This window comes from Bos taurus, chromosome 6, assembly GCF_002263795.3.
Source record: "Bos taurus isolate L1 Dominette 01449 registration number 42190680 breed Hereford chromosome 6, ARS-UCD2.0, whole genome shotgun sequence".
Lineage (NCBI taxonomy): Eukaryota > Metazoa > Chordata > Mammalia > Artiodactyla > Bovidae > Bos > Bos taurus.
The window spans coordinates 21,903,432-21,920,830 of record NC_037333.1 but is presented as its reverse complement, the minus strand read 5'-3'; the positions used below and the strand labels follow the sequence as shown (position 1 = coordinate 21,920,830).

At 38.4% G+C, this 17,399-nt stretch overlaps 1 protein-coding gene across 16 annotated transcripts in view; it reads right to left on the bottom strand.

The window, feature by feature from the left end:
- Positions 1-17,399, bottom strand: part of SLC9B1 (solute carrier family 9 member B1) — a 67,140-nt gene that overhangs the window by 7,667 nt on the left and 42,074 nt on the right. For 14 of the 16 annotated variants that reach the window (XM_059887440.1, XM_059887445.1, XM_059887436.1 and 11 more), the window contains 3 exons: positions 9,445-9,620; positions 3,428-3,534; positions 2,431-2,580 (listed from right to left, as the gene is read on the bottom strand). In XM_059887440.1, coding sequence (XP_059743423.1) covers positions 2,431-2,580; positions 3,428-3,534; positions 9,445-9,620 — 433 coding nt within the window. The remainder of the gene's footprint in view (positions 1-2,430; positions 2,581-3,427; positions 3,535-9,444; positions 9,621-17,399) is intronic. The other 2 variants (XM_059887448.1, NM_001434822.1) reach the window with 2 other exon arrangements.

Genomic DNA, 17,399 nt, shown 5'->3' with positions numbered 1-17,399 from the left:
TGCCATACAAAAGACATCATAAATGAAGATAAACAAAAATTAAACACAACGTTTAGATAACAAGAATTAGTAGCCTTAACATATAAATAAACTCTATAAATTAGGAACAAAAAGGCAAATAAACCAGTTAATACTGGGCAAAGAATATGAATAGGTGGTTATAAAAGAATATATGAATAGAAGCTTGTTGTCATTGTTTAGCCACTAAGTCATGTCTAACTCTTTTGTGACCCGTGGACTGTAGTCTGACAGGCTCCCCTGTCCATGGGATTTCCCAACCAAGAACACTGGAGTGGGTTATCATTTTCTTCTCCGGGGATCTTCTTGACCTAGGGACTGAATCCATATCCCCTGCATTGGCAGGTGGATTCTTCACCACTGAGCCAACAGGGAAGCCTGAATAGAAGTTTACTCCACTACTAATCAGAGAAATATACAGAATACCAATGTTATAAAGTTTTTTACCCAGATCAGATCAGATTAGATTAGTCGCTCAGTCGTGTCCGACTCTTTGCGACCCCATGAATCGCAGCACGCCAGGCCTCCCTGTCCATCACCAACTCCCGGAGTTCACTGAGACTCACGTCCATTGAGTCAGTGATGCCATCCAGCCATCTCATCCTCTGTCATCCCCTTCTCCTCCTGCCCCCAATCCCTCCCAGCATCAGAGTCTTTTCCAATGTGTCAACTCTTCGCATGAGGTGGCCAAAGTATTGGAGTTTCAGCTTTAGCATCATTCCTTCCAAAGAAATCCCAGGGCTGATCTCCTTCAGAATGGACTGGTTGGATCTCCTTGCAGTCCAGGGGACTCTCAAGAGTCTTCTCCAACACCACAGTTCAAAAGCATCAATTCTTCGGCGCTCAGCCTTCTTCACAGTCCAACTCTCACATCCATACATGACCACTTGACTAGCCGGACCTTTGTTGGCAAAGTAACGTCTCTGCTTTTGAATATGCTATCTAGGTTGGTCATAACTTTCCTTCCAAGGAGTAAGCGTCTTTTAATTTCATGGCTGCAGTCACCATCTGCAGTGATTTTGGAGCCCAGAAAAATGAAGTCTGACACTGTTTCCCCATCTATTTGCCATGAAGTGATGGGACCAGATGCCATGATCTTCGTTTTCTGAATGTTGAGCTTTAAGCCAACTTTTTCACTCTCCTCTTTTACTTTTATCAAGAGGCTCTTTAGTTCCTCTTCACTTTCTGCCATAAGGGTGGTGTCATCTGCATATCTGAGGTTATTGATATTTCTCCTGGCAATCTTGATTCCAGCTTGTGTTTCTTCCAGTCCAGTGTAGTAAATAGTATAAATAAAATCTTTTAAGGGATAATTTGGCAATGTGCTAAGTCACTTCAGTAATGTCCTGCTGTTTGTGACCCTATGGACTATAGCTCACCAGGCTCCTCTGTTCACAGGATTCTCCAGGTAATAATACTGGAGTGGGTTGCCATTTCGTACTCCAGGAGATCTTCCTTACCCAAGAATTGAACCTGCATGTCCCACGTCTCCTGCACTGGCAGGCAGGTTCTTTACCACTAGTGCTACCTGGAAAGCCTAATTTGTCAGTAACCACCAAAATAGAAATGTACCATTTTTAAATTCAGTCATTCCATTTCTAGAAATCTATTCCTACAGAAGTATTCATACATTTGCAAAACCACATATGAATATGACTGTTCATGGTTGTGCTGTTTGTAATAACAAAAAATGGAATGTCTACAAATAGAGGAGTGATTAGAGGAAATGACCTGGGAAGGGGATTTGATATTTGGGGATGGGGAAGGAAAAGGAGTATTTCTCATTTTATTACATATGTGTACCTTCTTATTCTTAATATTTTATGAGCATAGTTTCACATATTAATTGCATAATTAAAATAAAAGTTATATAATCATATTGCATTAAACTTAGGAAAAAGACTAATGTGATCACTCAACTTCTGATTGCATTTTAGTGTATTTCCAGTTCCTTTTCTTGAATATTTTATTTCCTTGATTGATTCATTCACCTTGAAGATACAAACTTATGGAACATCTTCCTAGAATTAATATTTCTTTTTTAGTTTTTTTCTTAATAGACATATTTTATTGAAGTATAGTTGACTTACAATGTTTCAGGTACACAGCAAGGTGATTCAGTTAGACATATACACATATTTTATTTTTCAAATGATTTTCCATTATAGGTTATTACAAGAAATTGACTATAGTTTCCTGTGCTATATACAGTAAGCCTTTGTTGCATATCTATCTTTTAATCAGAAATCTAGCATTCTATTCATATTAAGTCAAACAAGTGGAATCAAAATGTCATATATTTAAAAAAAATGTCATATATTTTTTAATAGAGTAAGATTTCTTAAATGTCCATTTTAGATGTAAAAAATGCAGTTATTTTATCTTTTAAAAAATTTGTATAAAAATATTCACCTTTTCTTTGGACCAACCTGTCCCTGCAGTAAAACTCAATACTAGTGCGCACAATCCTCCAGCTGTGTTCATACCAAATCGGTGGCTGCCTAAGACAGCAGAAATACACATACTCAAAATTAAAAATGCTCTCTTCACTTCAAGTTTTCCCTAGAATTAGACAGATATTTGGAAATTAATTTACATTAAATATACAATAATTATATTATCTATCATTTATTACTGACCCTTTGATACCATGTCTTTATATGCTATATCAAATAACATCTAAAGTTTGACTTTATTTCTCACCACATATTTTAGCAGACTTGTGACAAAATTTGCAACTATTAAGTTTCATTTTCTGCCACATCTCTGATACTACCGTCAGTAAAATGGTTATAATACTTTAACTGTAAGAGAAGAGAGAAAGAAAAGAGACCCATATAATCTGTAGTTGCACATAACAAATCCAAAGAATTCTTAAAAATAAATGTCTGAATATCTTTTTAGCTGAAACAATAACTACAGGGAAATTAAGATGGAAGTTACAGAAATCAAAGAGTAATGGCATATCTTTTAGAGCAGGAAAGAGTTGATAGTGCTGCCTTATTCAAAGGGAGAGGGAGAGAATTTAAGTCAGAAAATATGCAGAAATGAATGGGAATATATTTCCCCCAAAATGTTCAATGGAATGTCTGCGGGAAAAAGATAAGGAAAAAAAGTCAGGAGTCAACAGCAATTTGGTGAAAGAAGAAGTAGGACGAAATGGAGAAGTTCCTCTGAATTAAGTACATTTTTCTGATATTCTCTGTGTAATAAGGAAGCAGAGATTTCAGATTGGGGCCACTGACCTGGATCAATGACAACTATGCTCAGTTTTAAGCAGAGAATAGGCATTGGAGGCTACTTTTGGAGAAAGAAAACTAAAGATTAAAGTATTTCATGGATCAAAAGTTCAAATTTTTAAGAGAAATGTCTAATACTGTACTTCCAAATAAAGATTATTTTTATTTACCTGATCGCTACCTGGAAAATGTCGAGCAAACATTCCCAAAACAATTCCTAAAAGCACACCAAGAATTACATCCCGAAGAGAGGATAGGACGTTACTAGATATGTTACCTGTAAGGGTACACAATAAGAAAAACATGTCATAGAGAGGTATTTTCATATAGCCAACACAGTAGGGAATCAAATGTAGGTGATTCATAAAGAAAGGTATGTTATTACAGAATAAATACACAAAAATGGACCTTTAAAGTTCACGCTCATGAAAACATGCAGATTTATTTGATAAAAGTGTACTCTCCAGAGATTTAATATGTATACACAACTCAGAAATGTTCATTGAATAAATAGGCCAGAAAATGAAGAAGAAACCACAATGTTCTCCCCTTGTGCTGCTGCTGCTGCTAAGTCACTTCAGTCGTGTCCGACTCTGTGTGACCCCATAGACGACAGCCCACCAGGCACCCCCATCCCTGGGATTCTCCAGGCAAGAACACTGAAGTGGGTTGCCATTTCCTTCTCCAATACATGAAAGTGAAAAGTGAAAGTGAAGTCGCCCAGTCGTGGCTGACTCTGTGTGACCCCATGGACTGCTGCCCACCAGGCTCTTCCGTCCATGGGATTCTCCAGGCAAGAGTACTGGAGTGGGGTGGTTCTCCCCTTATACACCCAACCTAAAAGAACCAGGTCAGGTAGAAGAATGCATAGAGACTGGCAGAGGAGTATCTCGGGCACCTAGCACATGGCTAATAATGTTGTTCTCTGCTATTCTATTATGGCAAATGATTTAAACATAAAAAGGACAATTTAATAATAATAACAACATAAAAAAAGATTTATCCCAGGATCAATCCTAGGATTATTCAAGGATCAGCTGATTTTCCAATACATTTTATGCTTTATGCATACACGTAGTTTTATAGTAATACATTTTAAAAAATGATCTAGAGTCACACAAAAAAGTCTAGTTGTGCTCTGTGTTATCAGCTCAATACAAAAAGGTACTCGATATACATATTTTAGAAATATTTTCCCATTAAAAATAGCAGAAGTGTAGGGTGACAACAGCATGATAGTGGAATGGGAACTCCAGAATCATGATCCCCCACAGAGACACCAGCTTAACACCAACATACAGTCTAAAAGGCTTTATGCTCATTTAAAAAGTTACAGCAAGAGAAAAGCAACTCATCACATAAAAGAGAATGTCCATAAAATTGTCAGAGGCTTACAGAGCCGAAGAACTTCTCTGGTGGCTCAGACGGTAAAGAATCTGCCTTCAATGCAGGAGACCTGGGTTTGATCCCTGGGTTGGGAAAATCCCCTGGAGAAGAAAATGGAAACCCATTCCAGTATTCTTGCCTAAAGAATTCCATGGACAGAGGAGCCTACTGGGCTACAGTCCATGGGGGTCACAAAGGGTCATGCACAACTGAGCAACTAATACTTTACACAGCAGAAACCTTATAGGTCAGAAGAAGGCAGGATGACATATCCAAAGTGTTAAAAGAAAAAATGCCAACCAAGAATAATATCCCACAAAACTGTCCTCCAAAGCGAAGGTGAAATTGAGACTTCCCCAGATAAACAAAGGTTGATGGAGTTCATCACCACTAAACCTGCCTAACAAGAAATCTTAAAGGGAATCCTTCAAGTGTAAATAAAAAGATGTTAGCAACACACAAAACTACCGCACAATTGCACTTCTCTCACACGCTAGCAAAGTAATGCTCAAAATTCTCCAAGCCAGGCTTCAACAGTACGTGAACCGCGAACTTCCAGATGTTCAAGCTGGATTTAGAATAGGCAGAGGAACAGAGATCAAATTGCCAACATCTGTTGGATCACTCCAGTACTCTTGCCTGGAAAATCCCATGGGCGGAGGAGCCTGGTAGGCTGCCGTCCATGGGGTCGCTAAGAGTGGGACACGACTGAGCAACTTCACTTTCACTTTTCACTTTCACACATTGGAGAAGGAAATGGCAACCCACTCCAGTGTTCGTGCCTGGAGAATCCCAGGGACAGGTGAGCCTGGTGGGCTGCCGTCTATGGGGTCACACAGAGTCGGACACGACTGAAGTGACTTAGCAGTAGCAGTTGGATCACTGAAAAAGCAAGAGAGTTCCAGAAAACCATCTACTTCTGCTTTATTGACTATGCCAAAGCCTTTGACTGTGTGGATCACAGCAAACTATGGAAAATTCTTAAACAAATGAGAATAAAAGAGCACCCTACCTGCCTCCTGAGAAATCTGTATGCAGGTCAAGAAGCAACAGTTAGAACTGGACATGGAACAACAGACTGGTTCCAAATCAGGAAAGGAGTACATCAAGGCTGTACATTGTCACCCTGCTTATTTAACTTATATGCAGAGTACATCATGAGAAATGCTGGACTGGATGAAGCACAAGCTGGAATCAAGATTGCCAGGAGAAATATCAATAACCTCAGATATGCAGATGACACCACACTTATAGCAGAAAGTGAAGAAGAACTAAAGAGCCTCTTGATGAAAGTGAAAGAGGAGAGTGAAAAGTTTGGCTTAAAACTCAACATTCAGAAAACAAAGATCATGGCATCTTGTCCCATCACTTCATGGGAAATAGATGGGGAAGCAGTGTCAGATTTTATTTTCTTGGGCTCCAAAATCACTGCAGATGGTGACAGCAGCCATGAAATTAAAAGATACTTACTCCTTAGAAGGAAAGGTATGACCAATGTAGACAGCATATTAAAAAGCAGAGACATTACTTTGCCAACAAAGGTCTGTCTAATGAAGACTATGGTTTTTCCAGAAGTCATGTATAGATCTGAGAGTTGGACTATGAAGAAGGCTGAGTGCCAAAGAACTGATGCTTTTGAACTGTGGTGTTGGAGAAGACTCTTGAGAGTCTCTTGGACTGCAAGGAGATCCAACCACTCCATCCTAAAGAAAATCAGTCCTGAGTATTCATTGGAAGAACTGATGCTGAAGCTGAAATTCCAATACTTTGGCTCCCTGATGCGAAGAACTGACTCATTTGAAAAGACCCTGATGCTGGGAAAAGACTGAAGGTGGGAGGAGAAGGAGATGTCAGAAAATGAGATGGTTGGATGGCAACACCGACTCGATGGACATGAGTTTGAGTAAGCTCCAAGAGTTGGTAATGAACAGTCCATGGGGTCACAAAGAGTCGGACATGACTGAGCGACTGAACTGAACATAAAAGCATGTAAATATAAACCTCCAGTAAAGTTAGATAGATGAATTAAGAATCCAGTAATACTGTAATGGTGGTGAGGAAATCACTTTTAATTCTGTTAGAGAATTGAAGATAGAAGCACAAAAAATAACTAATTATAAAATTATATTAATGTATATACAATAAAATGTGTAATTTGTGACACAGGTAACATAAGGTGAGGAGGGTGAGAGAGGAGTAGAAAAGTAGACTTTTTGTATGCAACTGAAGTTGCTATCATTTTAAACAGATTACTATAACTTTAAAGATGGAAAAAGATATTCCATGCAAATGGTACCTCAAAGAGAGAAGGGGCAGTCATACTTTTACCAGACACGACAGACTTTAGGTCAAATACTGTCACAAGAGATAAAGATAGGATACTGCATAATGGTAAAAGGGCCAATTGACTCCACAGGTAAAGTGAGATCTCAGTATCTACCAAACTCCAAAATATAGATGTTTTGAAGATCTAATGTGTATAATAAAACTCAAAGAGTTCTTAAAATTTCAAGAGACACTTTACACAGTCATGTGGTGGAAGAGGATGTTTTTAAGCATGTACCTGCTTGTTTTCACTTTTTTGGTCCTCTTCAAATTAGGTTTGGTCTCCTGTAGCCTGTTCCCCTAGCATCTTATACTATGTAATATTTATTCCATCCTTAATTATTTGTTTAAGATAATTTCCTTGAGAACACAGGCTACATGGCCTTTTCTGTTTGCTATGTTGGGAGGCAGTATAGAACAGTACTTAAGAGTGTGGGTCTGAGGTCAGACTGCCAGATTTCCCTATTGGTTCCCTACTTATTGGATCTCTGACTTCGAGCAAGTTACTTAATCTCTGTTCCTTAGTCTCCTTATCAGTAAAATGAGCATAGCACTGTTGTGATTATTGAGCTGAAACATCGACAGAACTTACAGCAAGTACCAAGCAATTGCTCAATAAAAACTAATACTGTTATCCACTGTTTATCCTCAGCATTTGATACAGTAGCTGGTGCAATGGAAGAGGAGCACAAAAAATATTTTTTGAAAGAATGACTGGTATCAGTCATGAAGGAAAAGATTGCCAGATCTGAAATAAAAAATTTAGGTCTTCTGAATGGCAAAAAAAGAGATGAAGTTAAATTACAAAAAGCATAGGATATAAAACAAATGGTTTATCATTCTTAATTTTATGCACAACCAGAGCCTTAACAAATCAAAACAAAAGACGAACATGCTTACAGGATATAGGCAAAATATTTCAAGAAAAGAATTGGGAATTTCTAAGAAATTCCCAAATGATAATAGACAATAAACATGAACATTTAACATCACTAGTATTCAAAATACTTCATTTAAAGAGACCTATCAAAGTGGCTAAGGTAAAAAGGACTATTAAATATCTAATTTTGAAGAAGGTGAAGAGAAAGTGGCATGCTTATGTATCCTGGTGGGACATGATATTGTGGCAATATATTTCAAAAATCTTATTGTGTTATATCCTTTTTTAACTTAACAGTTTCTCTTGTAAGGTTAATAAAATATTAAGTACAACTATTCAGCTGTAAAATGTTCAACCCAGCATTTTAATAGCAGATAGTGGTGTCAATTTAAAATTTCAACATGTCAAGTTGAAAGTCATGCAGCCACTCAAATATGATGGAACCAATAAAAATGTCATAGAAACATATTTACAAATAAATTAGATGTTTATAATACACAGTTAAATTGAAAACAACTCAGGTTATAAGTAAGTATGGTTAATGTTCATTAATTTTATAAGAATTTTGGGAGGGAGAGAAAGCAAGCTAGAGATAGATGTGGAGAGGGAGAAAAGGAGAAGTCTGGGCGGATGTACATCAAAAGATTAATATTATTCCTGGGGGTCTTCCCAGGTGGCAAAGTGGTAAAGAATCCATCTGCCAGTGCAAGAGACACAAGTGATGTGGGTTCGATCTCTGGGTTGGGAAGATCTCCTAGAGTATGAAATGGCAACCCACTCCAGTATTCTTGCCTGAGAAATCCCATGGACTAAGGAGCCTGGCGCTGGGCTACATACAGTCCATGCGGTCACAAAGAGTCAGACACGACTGAGCACACACATACACACATGACTATAATAGATTTCATTCTTATATTTTCTTTTTTCCTTCTTAGTCATTTATATCTTATGATTTTAAGAGAACCTATATATATATATAACTTTTCAACTTTAATATGTTTTGGTGTTTCGGTTAATAATTCAGAAGACTGGACTTCATATATTGGCAGATAATTAAAGTATTATTAAATGTGGAATGTTCACTTCTGCAATCACTGAGTGACATTCAACACCTAATGTCTCCCTGGGATTTAGAATTGGTACAGGATCTTGTCCCATCACTACCAAAAGGACACACGGTTGTCCACACTCCACACATTTAAGTTGTCTTAATAACAGAACAACCAGTTATTTAAAATGATAGCCAGAAAGGTACATCTCCAAATTATCTACTAGATATATTAGTAGCACTAATAATATTGTGGCCTAAATTTTTCTACTGAAAACTGATAAAATTCCAAAGCAAAATGAGCAGATAAATGGTAATAATATGGATTATAAAATTAATTGGAATATTTGGTTATTAAAAGGAAATCATTTGTATTAAGTAGTGGTATCTTAACCCATTGAAATTCCTTTTGTGGTCTAGAATGAGCTTTCTATGAAGAATAAAAACATGTTAAATTGGAAAGTCTTCATCAATAAATGAAGGAAAGCTAGAAAACTTGTTTAAAGAACAAAGAAAGAACTGAATTATATGGTAGCTGTTTTGTTTACCTGAGGAGAAAACTATGCTGAAGCATGCATTGAATCCAGTGATAGCCAAGATGTCATCCAAACTGCTGGCAGCTATTAATAAGGTTGGAATGCCTTTCTCAATACCATATCCCTTTTCTTGCAAATGTAGCATGGAAGGGACAACAACAGCAGGAGAAACTGCACCGACTACAAAACTGAGAGAAAAATCTTTGAAAACCAATTTAAAAACATCCTTTTAATGAAACAGTGTTTTATAGTAAATTGTACAACCAATATATTAATCTTTATGATGACTTTGAAAGTAAAAATTCTGCTTTTGAGTAAATGTCATCTAACAATGGGAAAAATTCCCCAGTGGTTCAGCAGTAAAGAATCTTCCTGCAATGCAGGAGTCCGACGCAGGAGATGTGGGGTCGATCCCTGAATCTGGAAGATCCCCTGGAGGAGGAAATGGCCACCCACCCAGTATTCTTGCTGGGAAAATCCCACGACAGAGGAGCCTGGCAAACTATAGTCCACAGGGTCGCAAAGAGTTGGACATGACTGAGCACACACAAAAAATACTCACATATTATTTAGTGCTGTTAAAATTTTACAGAAATTCTGTTCAAGATGTTAGGTCAAGCACAAATTGCTGCCTCTACCTCCATCTCAAAAACATTTGAAATAAAGATATGAAAATAATAGGAAAGTCCATAAGCTAGCTAGAAAACAAAATGGGAATCTTCAGTGGACAAGAAACTAAGTGTATCCCAGGAAGATAAGAGACAGGTGGTTCAGGGTTGAAAAAGGGATCCATAAGCCAAAATGCATATAAGACTGCTACAGAAGATATGGTGTATTCTAAAAATGCCCCAAGCCCAGAAATGGCAGATGCTGGGAGTAGGGGGGACCTCTGAGGAAATCGAATGATGATTATGTAGAGTACTGCTATAAGAATGGTAAGATGTAGTCTCCACACCACTTCTATTTCTTGAACAAGTCAGTAAGGAAGATATCTGTCCAAAAGAAGGAATAGTATGAGCACCTAAGTTACAAAGGCAAATGGGAAAATTTCTAGGGTGGCAGATGACACCCGTGAGGAATGGAGAAATTCCTGCTCAGAATACTTTGTTGGTACATCCCATCAGACTGGTTTCAAATAGAAAAGGAGTACGTCAAGGCTGTATATTGTCACCCTGCTTATTTAACTTATATGCAGAGTACATCATGAGAAACGCTGGACTGGAAGAAGCATAAGCTGGAATCAAGATTGCAGGGAGAAATATCAATAACCTCAGATATGCAGATGACACCACCCTTATGGCAGAAAGTGAAGAGGAACTAGACAGCCTCTTGATGAAAGTGAAAGTGGAGAGTGAAAAAGTTGGCTTAAAGCTCAACATTCAGAAAACGAAGATCATGGCGTCTGGTCCCATCACTTCATGGGAAATAGATGGGGAAACAGTGGAAACAGTGTCAGACTTTTTTTGGGGGGCTCCAAAATCACTGCAGATGGTGACTGCAGCCATGAAATTAAAAGACGCTTACTCCTTGGAAGGAAAGTTATGACCAACCTAGATAGCATATTCAAAAGCAGAGACATTACTTTACCAACAAAGGTCTGTCTAGTCAAGGCTATGGTTTTTCCTGTGGTCATGTATGGATGTGAGAGTTGGACTGTGAAGAAGGCTGAGTGCCGAAGAATTGATGCTTTTGAACTGTGGTGTTGGAGAAGACTCTTGAGAGTCCCTTGGACTGCAAGGAGATCCAACCAGTCCATTCTGAAGGAGATCAGCCCTGGGATTTCTTTGGAAGCAATGATGCTAAAGCTGAAACTCCAGTACTTTGGCCACCTCATGCGAAAAGCTGACTCATTGGAAAAGACTGATGCTGGGAGGGATTGGGGGCAGGAGGAGAAGGGGACGACAGAGGATGAGATGGCTGGATGGCATCACTGACTTGATGGACGTGAGTCTGAGTGAACTCCGGGAGTTGGTGATGGACAGGGAGGCCTGGCATGCTGTGATTCATGGGGTGGCAAAGAGTCGGACATGACTGAGTGACTGAACTGAACTGAACATCCCATCTACAACCCTGCCTTGTCATTTCCACTTTCACCTCCTCAATGCTGCAGTAACTATGTGGAGTGAAGCACGTGGTCCCTACCAGAACCCTTGAGTCAGGCCAGTGCACACATTCCCCAGCTGCTGCTTGTTGACTCCTAACCACTAACACCAGCAGCTTTGTGGGAGCCTTGCACTGCTAACAGAAGCTTGCCTACTAATGCTAAGGAGATGCCCCACTTCCCCGTTCCAGACAGCTCCTGCCAGTGACTGACTGATGTGAGGGTCTAACAGTTCAGTTCCTTTGCCTCTGGCTGTACAACCTTCCTGGTTTACAGACAAGATTTCCTGAGGGACTCAGGAAAAACCTAGAATTCTCTGAAAAAAGGTATTTGCCTAATTCAGTGGTTCCTGAACTTTAATGCACATTGGAACCACCTGGTCTACTATTTATCTGTTGCTGCTTAACAAATCATGCCCAAATCTAGAAGCTTAAAACAACACATATTAACTCACAACCTCTGTGGGTCAGCAATCTGGGTATGAATTAGCTGTATACCTCTTCCTACTCAAGGTCTCTCATGAGGTGAGTAGGAGAAACCCTGATCCCAAGTTTATTCACATGGTGGTTGATAGGTCTTCAGTCTCTTGCCATGGGGGCTTCTCCACAGGGCTGCACCCAACATGGCAGCTTACTCCCCCCCAAGAAAGCAATTAAAGAGGCTGCAAGAGAGAACAAGGAAGACAGAAGCCATCGTCTTATGACCTAATCATAAAAGTAATGTCCTATCACTTCTTCAGTATTCCATTGATTAGAAGCAAGTCAGTAAGTTCAGCCCACATTTAGGAAGAGGGTATTACACAAACAGAGAAGGCAGTGGCACTCCACTCCAGTACTCTTGCCTGGAAAATCCCATGGACGGAGGAGCCTGGTGGGCTGCAGTCCAAGGGGTTGCTGAGAGTCGGACACGACCAAGTGACTTCCAACTTTCACTTTTCACTTTCATGCATTGGAGAAGGAAATGGCAACCTACTCCAGTGATCTTGCCTGGAGAATCCCAGGGACGGGGGAGCCTGGTGGGCTGCCATCTATGGGGTCGCACAGAGTTGGACACGACTGAAGCTACTTAGCAGCAGCAGCATTACACAAAGGTTTAAATATCAGAAATCAGTGATATCTGAGAGTTATCTTACCATTTACTTGGGGATTTAGAAAAAATGCTGATGCCTGAGTCACATTCTAAGACACTCCGATCTGATTTAGGAAGGAGTTTGATCTGAATACTGGGATACTGTAAAGTTTTTTTAATTATAAAAAATACATAATATAAAGTTAACCTTCTTAGCTATTTTTATGTGTACATTTCAGTAGTGCTAATGATATTCACATAATCATTTAACTTAGAACATTTTCATCTTGCAAAATCGAAACTCTGTAACTGAACAGTACCCTTTCCCCTCTCACCCAAGCCCCTGACAACCACCATTCTATTTTCTGTTAAGATGATTTTGAAGACTCCAGATATATCAGTGGACTTGTACAGTATTTGTTCTGACTTACTTCACCCAACATAGTATCCTCAAGGTTTATCCATGCTGTAGAATGTGACAGGATTTCCTCTTTTACAGCTGAGTAATATTCCTGTGTGTGTGTGTATTTTCTTTATCCATTCATCTGTCCATGGATATTTGAGCTGCCTCTACCTCTTGGCTACTGTGAGTTATGTTGCAATGAATGTGAGTGTGCAAGTATCTCTTTGATATCCTACTTCCAATTCTTTGGGATATATACCCAGAAGTGGCATTGCTGGATTAAATGGTAGTTTTACTTTAAGTGTTTTGAGAAACCTCCAAACTATTTTCCATAGGAATGGTCCATTTTATATACCTAATAGCATGGTATGAATATTCCAATTTCTCCACATCTGTGTCAGTGCTTGTTATTGTCTAGTTTTTTTTTTTTTTTTTCTTAATAGTAACCATCCTAATGAGTATGAGGTGCTATTTCCTTGTGGCTTTTATTTGCCTTTCTCTAATGATTATAAATGTTGAGCACTTTCATATGCTTATTGGCTATTTGTATATCTTCTTTGTAGAAATGTCTAGGTAAGTTTTTTGCCCATTATATAGTCAGGTTTTTAAAATCTGCTGAGTTATAGGGTTTTTTTTTTTTTAACATATTTGAATATTGATCTCTTTCCAGATATATGGTTTATAATTATTTTCTTCCATTCTGTGTGCTGCCTTTTCATTTTGTTTCCTTTGCATGCAAAAATTTTCAAGTTTCATGCAGTTCCATCTATTTTCACTTTTGTTGCTTGTGCTTTTAGTGTCATATCCAAGAAATCATTGCCAAATTCAATGTCATGAAGTTTTTACATATGGTATGCTAGATATAATATTCTTGGTTGGCTGGGGCTTTTTTCTTTTTCTTTTTTTCTTTTAGCATTTTGAATATATCATCCCATTCCCTTCTGGTTTGCAAGGTTTCCATTGAGAAATTCAATTATTATCTTACAGGAGATCTTGCTTTTCTTTCATTGTTTTTTAAAATTCTCACTTGCTGTGATTTTTGACAGCTTGAGTATATTTCTCAGTGTAGGTCTCTTTGGTTTTATTTTAATGGGAGTTTTTTGATCATTTTGAATTTGTATGTCAATTTCCTCCTTCAAATTTGGAAGTTTGGGGCTATTATTTCTTCAAATAGGCTTTCAAACCATTTATTTCTCTCTTCTCTTTCTGAAACTCCCGTAATGTGTAACTGGCCCATTAAATGGCATCCCACAAGTCCCTTAGGATCTCTTTATTCTCCTTGTTTCTCATTTTGCTCCTCTGATTCTGTAATTTCAAATGACCTATCTTCAAGTTCACAGATTCTTTTTTCTGTCTGATTTAGTCTGCAGTTGATCTCCTATAGTCAATGTCTCATTTAATTGTATTATTCTACAGGTCCAGAATTTATTTTTGGTTCTTTTTTTTTTTTTTACAGTTTCTATATGTTTGTTGGTATTCTCACTTTGTTCATGCCTTATTTTCCTGTTTTCTTTTAGATGTCTGTGACATCTTTGAGCTCACTGGGCCTCTTTATGATAGTTATTTTGAATTCTTTGTTGAGTAACTGATACATTTCTATTTGTTTAAGGCTGGTGTCTGGAGTTTAATTTTGTTCCTTTGATTGAGCCCTAATTCCCTGTTGCTTTGTATGTCTTGTTATCTTTTAATGAAATTTGGGTTTTGAAAAAACAGCCACCTCTCCTGATCTTTGTGGACTTCTTCAGTAGGGAAAGACCACCAATCAACCCAGCTAAAGATTCTGGAAATCTCTCAAACTTTTCTGTAATGTGCCTTCTCTGGGCTTTGGTGCATTATATCCAGCTGGACTTTGGCCTTTTCCTACTCCAGAGTATCCCAAGTGTCTATTAGCAGTACTGCAATATCTCTGGAGTATAGCAACACATAGCACTTACCTTTGTTCTCAGTGGACCTCAGGCATCTAAAATGTGCCACTCTCTTTTCTGTCAGTGCTCCAAGTCAGATAAGACAGAAACCAGTCCCTTGGCAGCTTCTTAAAAAGCCAGAATTCAGAACAAATGTTCCAGCTTTTTCTTTTCCTCTTGAGGGAGAAGCCAAATGTTGGGTGTTTCCTCCTGATTGCCCCTTGCTGAGCAAGAGGGGCATGGGTATGATGGTTAAGTGCAATATAATGTTCTAATTGCTCCAATGTGCCTCTTCTTGGCCTTGTGCTTGCATGGAATGCTGTAACCTCTCAAGTGGTTTCTGGAGTTACATAAAGGTAATCTGGTCCTCACATTGTTATAATACTATCTTCATGTGGGAAAGTGAGGCTGGAGTTTCTTATTCTGCCATCTTCCCAGCATCACTCCTCTAATTACTCAGATTTTCAAAAGCTCCCCAGGTGATTTTTAATGGGTAGCAAAGTTTTGGAACCACCGACTTTTCCTACACTCCTATCTGGCTTTCTTTATTCAGAAGTTTCTACTGAGAGCTCCCTTAATAAATAATCTGCATAATAATCTTAGTGAATTCTCTGGCAATCCTGTGGTTAGGACTTGGTGCTTTCTTTTGCTGTGGTGGCCTGTGTTCAATACCTGGTTAGAGAACTAAGATCCTGAAAGCCACATGGTACAACTTAAAAAAAAAAAAGAATCTTAATCTCAGTTTGATCTTCTAAGGAAACTTGCTTGGTAGCATGAGTGGCCTATTCTCTGCAAGAAGGCAACAGGTAAAATAATCACAAATTAATAGTAAGTTTCAACTTAAAAAATTAGTACCCATTAAATTATTACCAAATATTTGGGGAAAGTCAATACTTTGAATTGAGGCACCATATTCATTAAATGGAAAATTTTACACCTGAGGAAAGAGATATACTAAAAAGTGAACAATAAGAACATGACTTCAGAATAACTATAAATATCCTCAGAATCACAAAAGTACACTGTATCTGTTCATAACATTTAACTATTTTATTCTTAGAAATTAATTGTCAAAATAAAATAAATAAATAAATAGGTGATACAGACATAACAGTAGAGTGTGACTGAAAAGGCTAGAGAACTAAGCAGAGAAAAATTTCCAGTGTGTACTGCAAAGGCAAATAGATGAAAAGTATAAAGAAAAACTAATATATATGGAGAAGGGAGTTACAAAAGGACAAAATAAAAGAGAACTGAGGAGGGATAAAAGATATATTCAAGACCTGGACAAGAAATAGATATAGAGTCCTTTGATTGAATAAAAGATTCCACTAAATATTGAGTAGATCAAAATTTTAAAAGAGTCACCTAAGGATACCAAAAAATTGTTAATTTAGTTAGAAAATGCATACTGGGATCCACTGGAATGGGTTCAGTTCAGTTCAGTTGCTCAGTCGTGTCCGACTCTTTGTGACCCCATGAACTGCAGCACGCCAGGCCTTCCTGTTCATCACCAACTCCTGAGGTTCACTCAAACTCACGTCCATCGAGTCGGTAAGTGGAGGCAAAAATTAAATGGATTGAAAAATGAAAACAAGTTGAAGATATAGAGATAGTAATCATAGACTATTATTCTGAAGAACTTGGACATGAAAAGAAATAGATGATAGATAATAATAGATGGGACACAGGATCTAGGAAAATAGTGTTTGCTTGTTTTTGTTATAATATCTACATAAAATATTTTTCATAATTATAAAATACATATGCTATACATAATACATACATATTATATATATGTGCACATATAGTATACAAGGAAAAGGCCATTAGATTAATTAAAAAATAGAGATAGGGACTTTCCTGGTGGTCCAGTGGTTAGGAATCCATCTGCCAATGCAGGGGACAGGGCTTGAATTCTGGTCTCGGAAGATCCCAAATGCCACAGAGCAACTAAGCCTGTGCAGCGCAACCACTGAGGCTGCGTGCCTCTACTACTGAAGCCCACACTTAGAGCCTGTGTTCTGCAATAAGAGAAATCACAGCAATGAAGCCTGTGCACTACAACTAGAGATTAGACCCCAATCACCGTAACTTGAGAAAGACTGCACACAGCAAGGAAGACCCAGCAAAGCCAAAAAATAAAAATTAAAAAAAAACAGGGCTTCCCTGGTGGCTCGGTGGTAAAGAATCCATCTGCCAGTGCAGGAGACATGGGTTTGATCCCTGGTCTGGAAGATCCCACATGCCATGGAGCAACTAAGGCCACGCACCATAACTACTGAGCCTGTGCTTGAGAGCCCGAGAACCACAACTGCTGAAGCCTGTTCACCCCAGAGCCTGTGCTCAGCAACAAGAGAAGCCACCGCAATAAGAAGCCTGTGCACTGCAACTAGAGAGAAGCCTCTGCTTTCCACAACTAGAGAAAAGCCCACACAGCAATGAAGATCCAGCCAACCAAAAAAATAAATAAAAAACTGGAGATGGATTA